Source organism: Schistocerca nitens, chromosome 2 (assembly GCF_023898315.1).
Source record: "Schistocerca nitens isolate TAMUIC-IGC-003100 chromosome 2, iqSchNite1.1, whole genome shotgun sequence".
In the NCBI taxonomy this organism is placed as follows: domain Eukaryota; kingdom Metazoa; phylum Arthropoda; class Insecta; order Orthoptera; family Acrididae; genus Schistocerca; species Schistocerca nitens.
The window spans coordinates 650,488,320-650,507,359 of NC_064615.1; the positions used below are offsets into that span (position 1 = coordinate 650,488,320).

Below are 19,040 nucleotides of genomic sequence, written 5' to 3' on the forward strand. Positions count from 1 at the left end.
TATGGCATGTCAGTCAGCTGATGTATTTTAAGTCACAGTTCTTTACAAATGTCACATGCATAGTACACAGTTCAAAAGAGCAAGCCACAAGAATAATCCAGCATAACAGCAAATAGTTTTGTAAAAGTGCACAGTACTTCAAGTGAAGAAGAAAAAGCCTGAGCAGCTTGCAGCAGCCACATAAGTGGACAGCCATAGTGAAACCTAACACAGGTGGCACTACGGGGTCACCTGCATGGTAGATTTGCGGCAGTGCCTCTCCGTGGTGGTCGAGCCCCATTGTAGTGGGGAGTGCAATAAGCTGGCAGGTCATAACTGCAACAGGCTGGCTATGGTGGCATCGATGGTATTTGTTGCCTTCTGAAGGGGGTGGTAGCTCTTGGGTTACCACAGCAGTAAACTATTATTAAAGCAATAATTTAATGCTTATCTCATATGAACACACCTTTTTGATGTACAGGGTTACCCAAAAGTCCTATAAAATTTGAAAATTCAATACTTCATGGAATAGTGTAGGTAAAAATAGAAACACGTGCTTGAAATGACTGGGAGTTTAGTGAAACAAAAAAGTGCACAAAATGATCAACAGATGGCACTACAGATGATAAAAAGCAATAATTAACATAACAATTGACTTTTAGCAAAGACAATGTTCTTTACAACAATTGCTCCACATGTGGGCCATCATTCATCAACAACACATGTAGTCAGGGACAATATTGTGAACAGCATTGTATGGCATATCAGTAGGTATAATAAGAAAGTTATTGGATGTTGTCTTTTAACATCCTTAATGAGGTTGGATGATCATGGTGGACTTGGGACTTCAGGTAACACCACAACTAATAATCACATAGATTAAGGTCGGGGACCTAGCAGGCGATGTTATGTAACACCACAACCAATAATCACACGAATTGAGGTGTGGGGGCCTAGCAGACCAAGCACATGTAGCAATATGGTATGGAGTGCCATCCCGCATAAAAACTGTACCTTCCAGTAAGTGTATATCAGCCAGGCTAGGACTGATATGATATTCTGTAGTATATCGGTGTACCTCGCACCTGTCACATTGACAGTTTGAAGAGCAGCGCACCTCGTTTCCTTGTAGGAAAAGGGCCCAGTCATGACGGTGACTTTCTCATCATGCAGTGGAGTTTCCACAACAGTTGTAGGATTTTTAGTAGCCCATATCATGCAGTTGTGGGTGTTGGCAGATCCTCACAGTGTGGAATGGGCTTTGTCAGTTCACAACACTTTAGGCAACCAGCCATCATCTTCCTCCATTTGTTCAAGTGCCCACACTGCAAAATTGGTGCATCTGCCTCCCTCTCTCACTACAGTCATTTTATATCTTATTCTTATCCGGCTTCATTGGCTTGTTAGTGTCAAACGCCAACTTTTGGCAATGTTTGGTGCTCGGCTTTGGTTTCAATAAAAACCTATGTCATTTCAGGCATGTGTGCAAAGTTTTACCTCCCTACCTACATTACTCCCTGAATTTTTGAATGTTTATGGACTTTTTGGGTCATCTTGTAGTTTTTATTACTGTCATTTGTTCACCTTGTACCTCTGTTGTAGTTAGAGTTATTCTATAAAAGTAATTATACATTCTGGACATTTATCACATCTGAAACAGCAAACACCTGATTTGACAATACTGTATGTAGCTCAGACTCATGCTTTGAGTGTTTGTGTTTAAAAATGAAACAAGGGAGAACCGAGGATGGAGTAGTGGCGATTCAGACGTAGTGAACAGAGGTGGCAGCAGCCATGTGCATGGGTGAGGTGTCTGTTTTTTCCTACATCTGTGAAGAGATTTTGTCTTATAGTGTAATCTATTTTTAAAAGTACTTGTCTGCGGCTCAGTGCTTCATCTATTTGGTGAGTAGCAGTCTTTTCATTTCAGTGTCATGTCTAAAATTTATTGAGACAACTGAACATCTTTTAGATGTCTTGTACGTGCCAGCCATTTTCATTTATTTTCCTTTTTTGTATGATATGTGTAAGACTAGTTACCAATAATTCAACAATGTCAAGTGATTTCATAGTCATGTCACCTAAAGAAAATAAGATTAGACCAAAACTGTAGGTAGTGTTGCATTTGGGTAAAGCATTGTGTTAGGAAAAAAAAATTACAGACACTGATATTGTAAATAATGAAGCTAACTGAAGTCTTGCTACTGGTTCCTGCATTTTTTAAATTCAGTACAGTTCTTGTTATTACGTCATTGTAATGTTCTGCTAATGTGCTAAAATATACAATTAACAATTAGAACTTGATATGCTTTTACATAAATTTCCATCCTGTTCCTAGTCCACACTTGGCATTACCGGCAGTTTGTTGTTTCGAGAGCAAACGTTTCTCCAACCAAGGAATTTGAATTCACGTCTGCAAAAATTACCACAAACTTTTCAAATTATTCATCGTGGCATTATCGAAGTCGTTTGCTACCATTGCTTTATCCAGACCCTACTGGTAGGCGTCCTATTCAAGAGAACAAGCACAAGGAAGGTGAGATAAAACTTCAAAAGTACTTTTTTTCTCATAAATGATCAAAAGAGTAGCAAAAACATTTTAATAGAGATATATATCTGGATATGGAAATAAATTATGCAGTGGTCTACTTCTAATCATAACTTTTTAATAATATGAAAGTATTGGACCTTTGAAATGATATTATGAATAAAATCTGGTATTTTGAAACAGTAGTTTTACATTCTGTAGCATAATGGCCCTGTGATTTTATTTTATCAATTTCTTACAAGACACTTAAATTAACATTTTTCATTGTACAAACTGCTTGAGAAACAATCAATTCATGGAGCATGCTCTACAAAAATCTAACCATGAGTATTACCATATCACTTCTGAGATTCAGAAAGGCACATCGACCACAGATCGAAATGGACTAGGTGACTACAGTCTGGTACCCACATCCCATCTCAGTTACACAATTCATAAATATTTAGAAAACGGTCACGCACTCTCACATACCAGGTGTAGAAGTATGAAACCGGAATTTGGCCCCCCTGCAGGTCCGGGGGATAGAATAGGCTCGAGGTATTCCTGCCTGTTGCAAGAGGTGAGTAAAAGGAGTCTCACACATTTTGGCTTTTATGTGATGGTCGCCTGTAGGGTTTTACATCAATTCTTCTAAATTCTCCCAAAGAGTGAGCCAATTGGGGAAGGGTGCCTTACATGGTTCATCATGTTCATTGTGTGCAGAGAGCTTTCACATCATTCGTCAACGTGGATCTGCACTTCCCCTCATTCTCTAGCTGTTGGGCGAGGTCACCCTCCTGGGTGCATTTTCCTCCATCCAGTACGCAGTATTGTTTTCTGCACTGATGTGATAATGGACTTGTTTGCACCTAATATCCAGCACGGTAGCCAGTTCGTTGTGGTGGGGCCACCATGTAACTTGTTGGTTGTAGCCCCCTGAAACACAGGGATCTCTCTGCTGACGCCTGTGCCGTTAACTCCCCACTTATGCCAAGGAGTAGATGCCTGCCACCTGGGGGCATTCGGACTTCCGGTAATGGCCATTCTGCCAGGTGACCTTTGCTGCGGCCGGGTGGTGCCTGTGGGGAGGGCCCCTGGTCAGAGTGGGTGGCATCAGGGTGGATGACATGCCATGAAGCTTAGTACATCACCACTTGCTGGTGGTCAAACACCAGCAGTCTCTAAGCGCTCAATTCAATGCACGGAAGTAGGACCCCCAGTCGTTCCCCTCCCTGGCCACACCATGTGAGGAATGCCAGGCTAAGGATGGCAGTGAAGCTTATTTGTCCCGGTACCTTGTCTGTACGAGAGCTGATGGGGAATCCTTTATGTCGATGAAACCTCAGTTTTTCATGGAGTATTTAGAGGACAAGTTTGGGGAGGTGGAGGAATTGTCCAAAATGCACTCTGGGTCAGTCTTGATCAAAACGGCATCCTCTGCCCAGTCAAGGGCGCTATTTGCTTGTGACAAGCTGGGGGATGTCACCCCATAAGAACTTAAATATGGTCCAGGTTATTATATTTCACAGGGATCTTCTTTTGCAGTCTGATGACGACCTGCGCGCCAACTTAGAGCGACAAGGTGTTCATTTTGTCCAGTACTTACATAGGGGTCCCAAGGATAATCAGGTGGCCACCAGTGCCTTCACCTTGACCTTCGACGGTGATACATTACCTGAGAAGGTCAAGGTGATGGTATACCGGTGTGATGTCATGCCATATATCTCTCCCCCAATGCGGTGCTTTACGTGCTGGAAGTTTGTGCACATGTCTTCCCGCTATACTTCCAGCATCATATGTCACGACTGTGGACGTCCATCACATCCCAATACCTCACGTGCCCTGCCTCTCATCTGTGCCAACTGCACAGAGCACCATTCACCATGCTCACCAAAGGAGTTTCCAGAAAGTACGGAAAATCATGGAATACAAGAACCCTGGACTGACTGACCTACATTGAGGCTAAGAAGAAATTTGAACACCTACATTTTGTGCCTATAACATCTTCTTATGGCACTGCTACGAGAACAGTTATAGCCCCATGATTCCACCAATTCTAGTCGGCTCTCAGAGCCATAAAACTACACCTGCCCCCTTGATGGTAGGGGGCACTTCCCTCCCTGTTGCTCCCGCACTCTCACATACCAGATGTAGAAGTATGAAACCAAAATTTTGGGAGCAACACCCACCAAACCATCGGAGACATCAGTCCCACCTTCTCAGCTGGAGAAGCATAAGTCTTCTTCGGCTCCTCTCGCTAGGAAGAGGTCCCTTGTGTCACTCCCTTCCCAGGTTCCTACCAGTGGCAAAGTGGACACCTGCCAGTGGCTGAAGCACCCGCAGGTAGCTGGTCATAAGGCTTCACGGTCCTTCTCAGTCCCTGAAACTGAATCAGTGAAGACCTCCTAGCCAAAAAACATAAGGAGCAGCGAGAGAAACCAAAAAAGAAAAAGACCCCCAAGAAGCAAGGCACTGTGGTGGCACCCATACCACCTCTACCTACAAGCTCTGTGTTTGAGGATGAAGTGGAGATTCTGGCATCCGCTGAGGTCCTATATCTCGCTGGGCCCTCAGGCACAATGAATGTTGATTGCACAGGTATTCATCTGGTGTCAGCAGATGACCTTGAGGCATAGACTGCCTTATTGAGTGCTTCATGCCTTCCCAGTCTCACAATAATGTCATCCTCCAGTGGAATTGCTGTGGTTTTTTCCACCACTTGGCTGAGCTATGGCAGCTCTTAAGCTTTACACCTGCTTTCTGCATTGCCCTCCAGGAAACCTAGTTCCTGCCGATGCGGACCCCTGCCCTCCGTGCATGTAGGGGATATTGCAAGAATGTAGTGAATATAATAGTATGTCAGGTGGAGTTTGCATCTATGTCCTGAACTCAGTATGTAGTGAACCTGTGCCCCTTCTCACTCCTCTTGAAGCTGTGGCTGTCAGGATAAGTATGATGCAGGAAATAATGGTCTACAACGTATATCTTCCTCCAGATGGTGTGGTAGACTGGGAAGCTTTCACCTCTGCTGTCACCATTGAATCTCCCCCACATGGTACCATCGATATGGTGGTTGAGTGGGTCACTAGAACGATCGTTTCTGTGGTGCAAAATGCGAACCCTTGTTCCTTAGGGTGCCCCTGGTGAAAGACAGTACCTTGGTGGTCACTAGAAACTGCTGAGGTCATTAAAGAGCATAGGCAGGCTCTACAGTGGCATAAGCGGCACCCATCTCTGGAGCACCTAATAGATTTTGAACAGCTCCGTGCTCGCATTCACCAGCTTATAAAAAGATGGAAACAGGAATGCTGAGAGAGGTACGTCTCGACCATTGGGTGCTGTACGTCATCTTCCCAAGTCTGGGCGAAGATCAGACGTGTTATTGGGTGCCAGACCCCCAACAGTTGTCCTTGGCATTACCATCAATGGCATGTTATCTACTGACACAAATGCGATTGCCGAGCGCTTTGCTGAGCACTATGCCCAAGCCTCTGCTTCGGAGAATTACCCCCAGCCTTTTGCACTCTCAGACTGCGGATGGAAGGGAAAGTCCTCTCGTCCACTACATGCCACAGTGAACCCTATAACGCCCCATTTGTAGAGTGGGAGCTCCTGAGCGCCCTTGCACATTGCCCCGACACAGCTCCTGGGCCGGATCCGATCCACAGTCAGATGGTTAAAAATCTCTCGTCCGACTACAAGCAACATCTCATCATCTTCAACTGGATCTGGTGCGATGGCATCTTTCCATCGCAATTGCAGGAGAGCACAGTCATTCCAGTGCCCAAACCTGGTAAAAACCCGCTTGATGTGGATAGCTATCGGCCCATCAGCCTCACCAATGTTCTTTGTATGCTGCTAGAACATATGGTGTGTTGGCGGTTGGGTTGGATCTTGGAGTCACGTGGTCTACTGGCTCCATGACAGGGCGGTTTCTGCCAGGGTTGCTCTACCACTGATAATCTTGTGTCCCTCGAGTCTGCCATCTCAACAGCCTTTTCCAGATGCCATCACCTTGTTGCCGTCTGTTCTGATTTACGGAAAGCTTAGGGCACGACCTGGCGACATCATAAACTTTCCATATTGTATGAATGGGGTCTCCGGGGCCCACTTCCGATTTTTATCCAAAATTTCCTGTTGCTCCATACTTTCCATGTCCAAGTTGGTGCCTCCCATAGTTCTCCCCATATCCAGAAGAATGAGGTCCCACAGAGGTCTGTATTGAGTCCATCTCTATTTTTAGTGGCCATTAACGGCCTAGCAGCAGCTGTAGGGCCATCCTTCTCACCTTCTCTGTATGCAGACGACTTCTGCATTTCGTAGTGCTGTTCCAGTACTGGTGTTGCTGAGCGGCACCTATAGGGAGCCTTCCACAAGGTGCAGTCATGGGCTCTAGCCCAAGGCTTCCAGTTTTCAGCCGCAAAGTCGTGTGTCGTGCACTTCTGTCAGCGTTGTACCATTCATCCGGAACCAGAACTTTACCTTAATGACAATCCACTCACTGTAGTGGAGACATATTGATTCTTAGGGCTGGTTTTTGATGCCTGATTAACTTGGCTTCCTCAGCTTCATCAGCAGTGCTGACAGCTCCTCAGTGTCCTCCGCTACCTGAGCAACACCACCTGGGTGCAGATCACTCTACGCTGTTGCAGCCCTACAGAGCCCTTGTTCAATCTCGCCTTGATTATGAGTGTCTGGTTTATAGTTCGGTGGCTCCCTCAGCGTTGCATTTACTTGACCCAGTGCACCATTGTGGCGTTCAACTAGTGATGAGAGCTTTTAGGACGAGTATGGTGACCAGTGACCAGCGGAGTCCCTCTGTTGAAGGTTAGGCATGCACAATTGCTCGCCAGTTATGTGGCACACCTTCAAAGTTCTCCTACGCATCTGAATTACCGTCTCATTTTCCCAACCACTGTGGTTCATCTCCCATATTGGCGGCCGAGGTCAGGGCTCATGATTGCGGTTCTGTCTGAATTGAAGTCCTTCCTTTTACCGTCTCTACTCGAGGTCCATTCGCGTACACCTCCATGGTGTAAACCTCTGCCGAAGCTTCACCTGGACCTTTCACATGGCCCTAAGGACTCAATTAGTCCCACAGCTGTTCGCTGCCACTGTCTCTTGATTCTTGACATGTTCCGGGGCTCTGAAGCGGTTTACACCAACAGCTCGATGGCTGATGGTCACGTTGGTTTCGCCTACATTCACAGAGACCATGTTGAACAGCATTCCTTGCCCAATGGCTGCAGTGTCTTAACTGCAGGACTGGTGGCTGTATCTCGTGCTCTTGAGCACATCCATTCATGCGCTGGGGAGTTGTTTCTTCTGTGTACTGACTCCTTCAGTAGCCTACAAGCTGTCGACCAGTGCTACCCTCGTCATCCTTTGGTAGCGACCACCCAGGAGTCCATTTGTGCTCTGGAACGGTCCAGTCGTTCCGTGGTGTTTGTTTGGACCCCAGATCATGTCAGAATCCCAGGCAATGAACTTGCCACAGGCTACATGGGAACCGCTTATGGAGATCGGCATTCCAATAACTGACCTGTGTTCATTATTATGCAGCAAGGTTTTTTGGCTTTGGGAGGCGGAATGGCATAGTCTCAGTGTGCACAACAAACTGCGTGCTATTAGGGAGACTATGAATGTGTGGAAGTCCTCCATGCGGGCCTCTCGCAGGGTCTCTGTGGTTCTCTGCTGGCTCCTCATTGGCCATGCTTGGGCGACCCATGGCTACCTCCTGCACCATGAAGACCCACCTAAGTGTTGGTGCGGCACCCGGTTAACAGTGGCCCATATTCTTTTGCACTGTCCTAGTTTGGCTGCCCTGAGACATCATCTTTGGTTACCAGACTTGTTATCATTAATTTTAGCTGACAACACCTCATCGGTTGATTTGGTTTTATGTTTTATATGTGAGGGTGGGTTTTAACATTTGATGTAAGTTTTGCCGCATGTCCTTTGTCCCTCTGTGTCCTCCACCCTAATGCTTTCAGGGTGGACGTTTTACTGTGTTGCAGAGTGGCTGGCTTCTCCTTTTTATTCTCAGGGTCAGCCAGCCATGGTAATCTGCTTTCTCGTTTCAATCTCTTCTACCTGTTTCTTGAGTCTCTGTGGTTTTCTTGTCCCCTTTTGTCCGTTTAAGGGGACCACACCCTGCCTATCCAACCCATGTTAATTTAGGCAAGTATTTGACCCATTTCTAAAAAAAAAACTATTTGATGCAGGACCTTAATATTTTTACTGTTTGTTACATGATGATAATAGAGTCAGCTGTACTAAAATCTACTTTATCCATTTTATAGTTTTTAAGAAATACTTTTTTAAATTTACTAACAAAAAGTATTAAGTTTTTTCTACAGAAAATATTCTTTTGTGTACTTCCTAATGGGGGAATATTGATGAATGTAGTACCAGAGGTGGCTTTTTATGCTATGCAAAGTCACTGAAAATTTCACTCATTTATCTATGATAGTTTCTGATATAACGGGGCAACACACTCAGGAGTAAAAAAAACCCCTAATGTGCAATGTAGGGGATATAAAGATCTAAAATATATGCAGAAAAGTGGGTGTGACACATAAACACATGTGGTAGGAAAATGCTCTTTAAATGCTAAAAAAAAAAAAAAAAAAAAAAGTTTTTTCAGCAAAATCCTTTTCAGAGTACGTAAATAAAACCTTAATCCATCAAAATATGATGAAACTTCCTCGCAGATTAAAACTGTGTGCCCGACCGAGACTCGAACTCGGGACCTTTGCCTTTCGCGGGCAAGTGCTCTACCATCTGAGCCAGATGGTAGAGCACTTGCCTGCGAAAGGCAAAGGTCCCGAGTTCGAGTCTCGGTCGGGCACACAGTTTTAATCTGCCAGGAAGTTTCATATCAGCGCACACTCCGCTGCAGAGTGAAAATCTCATTCTGAAAATATGATGAAATCCGAAAATCAATTTTTTTCGACCTGAACCACAGTGTGGTTGTTGCCCTTCCATCATTCATGTTGTTTTTCCTTTCTTTCTGTTTTGTGTTGTAAGTCTCATTTGTTTTAGTCTCACACTTGTGGCATTGTTTTATTCGGAACAAGGGACTGATGACCTAGCAGTTTGGTCCATTGCTATTTATACATTTCTCCCACCTCTCAGGCAGGCTGTGAATGCCATGCCAAAAAAACCAGTGAGCAAGCCATTTTCGTACAAATTGAAGCACTGTTCAATGAGAGCATGTCCCAGTGATGGATATAGCTGATAATCAGTTGGAGACTAAGCCGCATGCACTAGTATTTCCCAGCTGAACGCCTTGATCATTTCCCTGACTCATTTTGCTGTATGTGATGGGGTATTATCATGGAGCAATATGACTTTGTGTTGCATTTTTTCCATATTCAGGTCTTTCTCGTGTAATGCTCGATTTAAATCAATCATTTGCTGTTGGTAGTGATCAGTGTTAATAGTTTCACCAGGTTTTAGCAGCTTGTAATAGATGACACACGTCTGATCCCGCCAAACACAGCGAATTGTCTCCTTTCCAAAGTGATTTGGTCTTGCAGTGGATGTCAAGGGTTTGCCTGGATTCACCCATGATTTACAATGCTTAGAATTCTCAAAATATATTCATTTTTCATCACCTGTCACTATTCGATGGAAAAACAACTTTCTTTTGTGTCTGGCAAGCAGCATTTTATACGTGGTCTTTATATTTTCTTGCTGTCTTCCATTCAATTCATGCAGAACCCATTTTCATACTTTCTGCACCTTTCTCATAGCTTTCAACTGAAGAGAAATGGCTTTCTGCATCACATTCAGTTGTTCTGCGAATTGCTTTTGAGTTTGAGTGTCATCTTCGTCCAGTAAGGCCTGCAATTCATTGTCTTCAAACGTTTTCGGTGGTTTCGTGCGCTTATCATTTTTCACGTCAAAATCACCACTTTTGAATTTTTTGAACCATTTGCGAAACACTGTTTTCCCAAGACCATGTTCACCGAAAACTTCGATAAGCATTCGTTGCGATTCTGCAGCAGTTTTCTTCAAATGATAACAGAAAACCAATACTGTTCACAAATCGTAGCTCGTAGGCACAAAACTCGAAATGGTTACGGGTTTGAAACAGATATTGATGGATGGAACTTGGGTTGCTGCATGTTGATATTCATCGTCAGCCACATTATATAGGTAAATTCCGGGTTCGTACTTCTACACCTGGTAGATAACACTAGACACAGACAGTTGGGGTACATAATTTCCATCCCAGGGGTGAAGAGGTGGCAACAGGCATGGCACCTGCCCACCCTCTAACATTAACAATGCCATTTCTGACAATTAACATGCTGACCTTGTATAGATACAGGACAATGGCAAAGACAAAACAGGTCTGCAACAATGTATACTGCTTTACACAATAAGTCTGCAAAAAGCTTTGTTGCTATCAGTCCAGTATGGGCTGCACATGAATTTCTGTCTTAGATGGAAGTGCTCTTATAGGAATTTATAGGTTTTCAGACAGCCTTCAGAGATATTCTATCACATTGTTTTAATTCCTTGCATGGTATCAGCCCTGGAAAAATATATTATATGTATAGGGTCTCTTCTGGCCCTAGAATGATTCTAGCAACTGTATGGCAATAAAATGTAAAATGTTTCGTTAAAAATAATAATTACTTATTGTAATTAACATCAACAGCAATGAAGGCAGAGAAGATGGACTTTGGTACAGCGGAGCTGGCGGAAGAGGCAGCCTCTTGTCCAAGGCCAAAGTGGACAGAGGGCACGACAGTTCCACATGTTAGTGATGGTACCCCACAGCGTCTGTTCCACATGTTAATGGCAGGCTAACAACCTGATCTTACTTTGGGAATTCAGGGATGACTTTGGATTCCCTACTCTTTACAATTTACAGCTTCAAGTCGCAAAATGGAAAGTTCGCACAACGGATGCTCTACCCCAGGTGGTAACTCTGATGAGGAATCCACCATTACATCATGTAATGTGATGGGATCTAGGATTCTGGGGTGTCCCAACATTTGCAATGAAGAAGAGATGGAATACATTGAAAAACCTTCCAAGTTTCAGTTCAAGAAGTAGTACTGCTTTGTAACGTTAAATTCTCTTCTGAAAGTTGGGAAACAGAAGGAATTAGAATTATTTCTTCAGAAGAACGGTATACAAATTATAGCAGTTCAGGAAACACGATTCTTAGATGAGAATTTAGTTGATACACAGCATTATAGAATTTATAAAGGGAAACCAGCAGTGAGAATACTGGGAAACATGCCAATGTTTGGAACAGCATTTTATGTAAACAAAAAAACTGTAGACAGTGTAACAGAATTTAGATTGAACCCAGAAAGAATATCCATGTCAACAATAAAGTGCAAGAATAAAAGTTACATCCTCATAAATGCAGACAACAAAAGAAATCTGGAGAAAGTAAATCAGTTCTGGGATCTTTTAGAATCTGAAATTTCTATCATATCTAAAAAGAACATTAAAATACTTCTTGGTGACTTCAGTATGCAAATTGGGAGGGAGAAGAAATTTAGGACTATTGTAGGTGAATATCCCGCACACTCAAGAACAAACAAAAATGGTGAAAGACTGATCAGTATGTGTAAAATGTTCCAGTTAAACTCATGTCCACACATTTCCGTAAACTACCAAGAAAAGCCAAAACTTGGAGACATCCAAATCCAAACCTAGGAGAATTTCAACTGGATCACATAGCCATATCTAAAAGGTATATCACAGAAATTATGAATGTTAAAATAGTCGGAAATGGGGAATTCGTCTCAGATCATTATCTCTCTAAGATTAAAATAAAATTTCTTCCCTCTAAAACAAAAAAGGCGACCAAGAAACTGATCAGATACAACACCACTACAGCTAATATTACAAAAGAAAATATAGAAAAGTTTAGAGAAAAAATTGAGACAAGTAAAGAAGGTGATTGGGTGAACTGCAGATGCAAATAACTCAAGCAGCAGAGAAAACTTTAGGATTGGCCAAGAATAAAAAGAAGACATGGTGGAATGAGGAGTGTGAAGAAGCATTAATAGAAAGAGCTCAAAAATGGAGATGTTCGAAAAAAGAGGAAGACCTTGAACAATTCAGACAACAAAGAAAAAAAAATCAAAAATAATCCAGAAAATCAAAAGAAACTTTGAAAATTCTCAGCTTATTGAAATAGAAGAAAATTTCACCAAAAATAATACTAAAAATTTTTACCAAACTTTTAAACACATACTTCAAGGATATCAGGCACTAAGTATTTTTTTCAAAGGTGAAAATAACAAAATGAGATTAAATAACAAAGAAAATTGTGAAATTTTAGCAAATTTTTTTGAAAAGCTGTTAAACTGTCCAGTTCCAACAGATAAATTAGAATTTCCAGTGACAGCTCAAAACATAGAGGAAGATTTCTCACCAACAGAGTTAGAAATTCATAAAGCCATCAAAACACTCAAAAAACAATAAAGCAAGTGGTGAATACTCCATTACTGCAGAATTATTGAAGTGGTCAGAACCAAAAATCATAAAGGATCTACAGCGGCTTTTTGAGAACATTTGGAAACTAAAAAGATTCCAGTTGAATGGAAAACAGCATTAATCCACCCGCTACATAAAAAGGGAGACAAACAAAATGTCAATAATTACAGAGGACTGTCACTTCTGCCAGTGGCATACAAAATATCAAAACCACTCCTGAACAGAGTGGTAGATACTTTCAACAAACAACTGGGAGAATATCAGGGTCGTTTTCGAAAGGGAAGATCCTGTGCAGAACAAATCTTTAACTTAAAGTCAATAATTCACCATAAATGTTAACCAGCAAACCAATAACAGTGTCATTTATTGATTTCAAGAAAACATTTGGTTGTATAGAGAGAGAAACAATAGATAAGGTCATTAGAGAATTTGGTGCTAAATCAAAATTAGCAAATATAATTCATGAAACACTAACAGGTACAATATCTAAAGTCAAATTTATGGGAGAAGTATCTCAGCCATTTGAAATAAAAACTGGTGTTAGGCAAGGTGATGGTTTATCACCTTTACTGTTTAATTGTGTTCTAGAAAAAATGGTAAGGATCTGGAATTCAGAGCAAAAAAATCACAAAATTGAACCAATAACTCTGGGAAGGAAAACAAATGGAATTAAGGTAAACTGCTTGGCTTTTGTGGATGATTTTGCAATAGTTTCGGAAAACCTGACAGAAGCAGTTATTCAGATAAGCCTTCTGGGAAAAATAGCAAACAGAACTGGTTTCAAAATTTCATTTGGGGGGGGGGGGGAGGGGGGGGGGGAGAATCATGGCAAATAAAAAAGTGCGCCCAAATTCGTAGAAATACAAATAGGAAAAATAGAGTGAGTAAATAAATTTAAATATCTTGGAGAGACTGTACAATAGAATGGACTAGAAAAATCTGCAATAGATGTAAGAATTAACAAAATGGAAAGAGCATTTGGTTTGACCAAAAATGTTTACAACAAGAAATGTATATCTAGAAAAACAAAACTAAAACACTGCACCACAGTGCTACGACCAGAATGTTTGTATGGATCTGAATGCCTGACGACGAACTGTAAGATGGACAGACTAGAGGTACTGGAAAGAAGGATTATTAGAAAAATAATGGATGAAATAAAAACTGCAGATGGTTGGAAAATAAGAAGTAATGAGGAGATCTACAAAAATATAGAGAAAATATCTGAAGTAATGGGGAAATGAAGATTAACCTTTTTCAGACACCTCTACTGAATGGATGGAAATAGAGTAACAAAACAAATACTCCTATATTTCTGGAAGAATAAATAGCAATAGCATGTATTACAGAAGTAAGGAAGGATCTAGAAAGAAACAACATCAAAGAATCAGAAATAGCAGAAAGAAACCGTTTTAAAAATAAAATACTAAATTTGGAAGGCTTTCAAAGCGGAAGAAATAAAAAATTGGGAACAACATGGACAGAAGAAAGGAAGAGACTTCATGGGGAGAAAATGTGGGAATACTGGAAAAATAGGAAACAACAACAAAGGAAGAAGAGGAACTGAAGTTGTTAACGTGATCCTGATTGGTCAATACAATTGCGGGGGCGGGGGTAGGAATCTTATTGTGGGACCCACGCACATCGTTGAAATTACAATTCCATTGTTGCATGCCATAATTAAGTTACATACACAATGTATGTACTAGCTATTTTTGAAATATGAAAACATAATTTTTTTTGACTTTGTGTAGTACCAAAAAGTTATTTTAACACAAAATATTCATGTACCACACTCTGTGTAACAATACTGCAATTGGTTAACATGACTGTTAAAAATGGAAATCTACTCACTGTCTATCTCATATGATAAACACTCATTACACAACTCTGTTACTCTGGCATGTTCTTTACAAACTTGTGACACTCATTACATTGTCAATTCACTTTTTTTTCCCCCAGCCCTTTGACCATGAGCAAGAATCACATCTTTATCATTTGAGGCTTGGAACATCTGCATTCTGCGTATCATGAAACCGGTAGAAACTATTGCTGAGCAAACGTGTAGTGTTCTGTACTGGGGGTGGGGGGCAGACTTTGTCTTTCAGTGTGAGGTTCTAGTAGTTCTTTTCCCAGCTCTGAGACAAATACTCTTCTTGCATTTTTACCTCTCATATCATGTAAAAATTTACAGTACAGGACATAAGCAGAGTGACATGCTAAATCACGTACATAAAAAAATACAGCAAGTACCTTCTTGTTCCAGTCTTCGTACATCCATATTTAAACTGGATGAAGGTGGTACACAGCTGGTATAATTTTTATTAAAAATGAAATTCCTCCAGCTGTACTTAAGATTTTTTATTTACTTTGCTACTAATTTCTGCATTGCATCAACGCCATCTTCAGGCCCCTACACTTTGCTGAAATCAGTTGTGTGTGGCTCAGTCTAGAAGTCCGCGGTGAGATCAACACGTGTTCCACGTGGATGGCAGGCAGTAACTAGTGATCTCACCCCGGACTTCTAGACTGAGCCACACACAACTGATTTCAGCAAAGTGTACGGGCCTGAAGATGACATTGACACAACGCCGAAACTAGTAGCGAAGTAAATAAAAAATCTTAAATACAGCTGGAAGAATTTTATTGAAAATAAAAATTCTTGTTCCAAGTATCACTGAATAGTGTCTAGCCATCTTATCAATTTTATCAACTCCTGACTTTATTGAGTTTTAGAACATTATTATTTCAAGTTTTTTGTGTTCATGTTCACTTACATCAAATGTTTGGTGTAAAGTAGACAACAGAATAACTGATTTCTTTTGTGTAGTCACGTAAGGAGCTAAAACAGTACTCTGTGTACCCAGAAGTGGTCGATAATGGAGACCTTTGTTATAATGGCAACTTCTCTTTTGGTATCTTTTTCAGGGCGGCATGAAGAGTTCCCAACAGTGTCAGTTGTCAGCAAGAAGTTCCTGTCCAAAATCACTACCACTTCCCCTTGGCGATCAAGTACATCGTGTACCACTCTTTTCCCTTGATTTATTTCCCTTACTTCAGTAGATGACCTTGTATATAGTTGTGCATTTATGAGATAATTGGTCTCATAATGTACAGCATCCCACACTTTTATGCCATAGCTTCCAGGTTTTTAAGGAATGTACACTTTGAATGGACACCGTTCCCTGAAGGTACACAGGTGCTCATCTACTGTAGTGTAAGGCCCTGGGATATAAGATAAAAGGCGTGCATCAACAAACATTTCAATAGCGTGTGTCTGTTCAGCTTTTGATCCAAAACCAGTTTTTCTTTCTTCTTTTGTTAGTATAAGGGGCGTCCAAAAAGAAACGAGCCAGAGGCATAGTTACAGAAACCAGTACCTGCATGTTAGAAGTATTGACCATAGCTGTTGAGACACTTGTCCCACTGTGACACAAGGCGGCGAATGGCTGTCTCATAAAATTCCTGGGGCTGCGATGTTAACTTGTTCCGCTTGTACAGCTGGATGTTGTCATCCGAGGTGAATCATTTGCCCCTCAGACCCTTTTAAGGGGAGCAAAAATGGCATAATCACAGAGAGAGAGAGAGGTCCAGACTGTATGGAGTGTGGCCAAGAACCTCCCATTTGAATTTCTGCAAGAGCATGGCGACTCCATTGGCTGTGTGAGGCTTCGCATTGTTGTGGAGCAGAATGACCCCACGGGTGAGATTGGCTGGTCATTTTGATTTGATCACTTGGCGAAGGGTTGTCAAGGTTTGTGAGTAATGCTGGGCATTCACTGTTGTCCCACACTGCAAGAAGGGAATCAGAAGCGGGCTATCTTGGTCAAAGAAGAATTTCAGCATAACCTTTTCTGCACTTGTATGGATGGCCTTGGCTTTTTTGGTGGTGGTGACCCTGGATGCTTCCACTGGATTCTGGTTCGAAGTGATGACACCATGACTCATCTCCAGCTACCACTCGTGCTAGGAACTGATTCCCTCCCCGAGCATAGCGCTGCAGATGAGCAAGACAGTGGGGCCATTTGATATGCTTCCTGGTGTGGTTGAAGACTGCGGGGCACCCATTGGGCACACACTTTGCGCATGTGCAGTTGTTCCTTCAGGATGGTGTGAAAGATCATGGCGGCTATGGCTTTCACTGTCACTCAGCGATCCTGGGTAATGAGTGCATCCACCAGCTGGACGATATCGTCGGTAATGCAGTGTGGTGCTCCAGACCGTGCATAATCGGCTGCAGACACCCATCCTTCCCTAAAGTGCTTGTGCCATGCCTTGACCCTTGCAAGGGACATGCAGTGTATGCTGTACGCTTGTGACATTTGTCAAAGAATGTCTGTTCCTCCTACTCCTTCTGCTGTTAGAAAATGAACAACACCTCTTTGCTCTTTTGTTGATGCCTCCATGTCACTGTTTGCAATGTGACTGACAGAGTTGGACAATTGATGCATGCTGCTGTTAGCTCTGTATAGTCACATGACGTGCACGCGTGCCCTCTAGCGACAGGCTGTGAACTCCCACGCTCTGATTGGAACCACTCCTCGTTTCACACGTCACGATATTACCATCCTGTCACCAGCTTGCGCATTCTGGACTCTGGCTTGTTTCTTTTTGAACGTCCCTTATATATTATCAAACCTGAGGCATATCAGAATATCGTAAATTCTTGAAAGCTCATTGTGGCATGAAAAACATTTAAGCTATATTCATCTGACCAAAATTCACTCAAAGGTTTCCCCGCAAGCTTTTTATAAACCAGCTACTATGAGTTGACCAAAGAATGCCTGTAGTTCTGTAGAGTCAAGTTCAATCCAGCATTGAAGATATGTGTGTAGAATTTTACTATCTTCTGCACGGTTATTGTCACGCATTACTATTACACTCGGCATGTGATTGGTGATAAAAAGTCTGAGGCAGTCTGCTCTTGTCTGGAATTATGGTCTGAGGTGATGTAGAATATGCACAGTGTCTTGTATTGTATTATTTGAAGCCTGCTTGCACACATCAGATAGTACTATGTCATGAGTTATGTTATTTGTCTACTTCAAGACACAAGATTAAATGCACTAGTTTCCTGAGTGCTATTATCATCTTCACATCCACTTCATCCCTGACCTGTATATCTTTTCATCCCTGACCTGTATATCTTCCTCTGGTACATCTAAATCAGCATTATTCCCATCCTCATTTCCAAAACTGATTTGTTATGTCTGTCACTAGTACATATATCTGCTGAAGCGTGCTTGAGACTGTAGCCCCTTTCAAAGTGTATATCATCCATTATTAGTAAAACATAATACTACATCTTACTTTGACAGTATCAATTGGTTACTGTGAATTTGTTACAACAGTGCACGGGTTTGTATTTTACAGAAATTGGTGACAACAGTGGACATACAAACATCAGTTGATAAGATGCATTGTTGCCAAGTTTTTATTTTTGTAATAAAATTGAAATATAACATTTGAAATGACATATTGTGTGCCTGAGGAATTTTCTGACTCCATTGCAACAGTTTCAAATTATTTTACGGTGAACTGGGTTATAACCATAAAAATTTTGCCCAGTTATAATAAAAAGTCCATAAAGAGCATACCTGGTGGGTGAGAAGCCTATGTTCACGTTAAAACTGTTTCTTTGAATTAAAAGAGCCTTGGAGTCCAAAAGACCCTAGACAATGATTAACAAGTGCTAAACAGCACGAAACTCTAGCAACAGGATGCTTTGTGCTACCACCACATAATATGTGTTGAAGTTGGATGGCCTAAAATTTGACAAGACTCCAATTTGCCAGTTTTTGCATTTTGGTAGAATTACTTCACTAATAGTTTGTATATGAAAGCACAACTAATACGAGACAGCATTTGACTTACATAAATAATTTATTTAAACTGGAGTGCACAGCTTGTACAAAATTTAATTGGCACAATGTAATTTATTAACTTCCTTGCATTTATATATTCTGTACAAAAGTGATATTAATCAGATGATAAATGAGTTATAGGATCCCCCACCACCACACCCCCAAGAAAATCTGGAAACTTGGGATAGCAAAATTAT

At 41.6% G+C, this 19,040-nt stretch overlaps 1 protein-coding gene across 2 annotated transcripts in view; it reads left to right on the plus strand.

Moving 5' to 3' along the window:
• Window positions 1-19,040, plus strand: part of LOC126236769 (geranylgeranyl transferase type-2 subunit alpha) — a 97,449-nt gene that overhangs the window by 54,311 nt on the left and 24,098 nt on the right. For both annotated transcript variants that reach the window (XM_049946338.1, XM_049946339.1), the window contains one exon: window positions 2,318-2,515. In XM_049946338.1, the coding sequence (XP_049802295.1) occupies window positions 2,318-2,515 (198 nt within the window). The remainder of the gene's footprint in view (window positions 1-2,317; window positions 2,516-19,040) is intronic.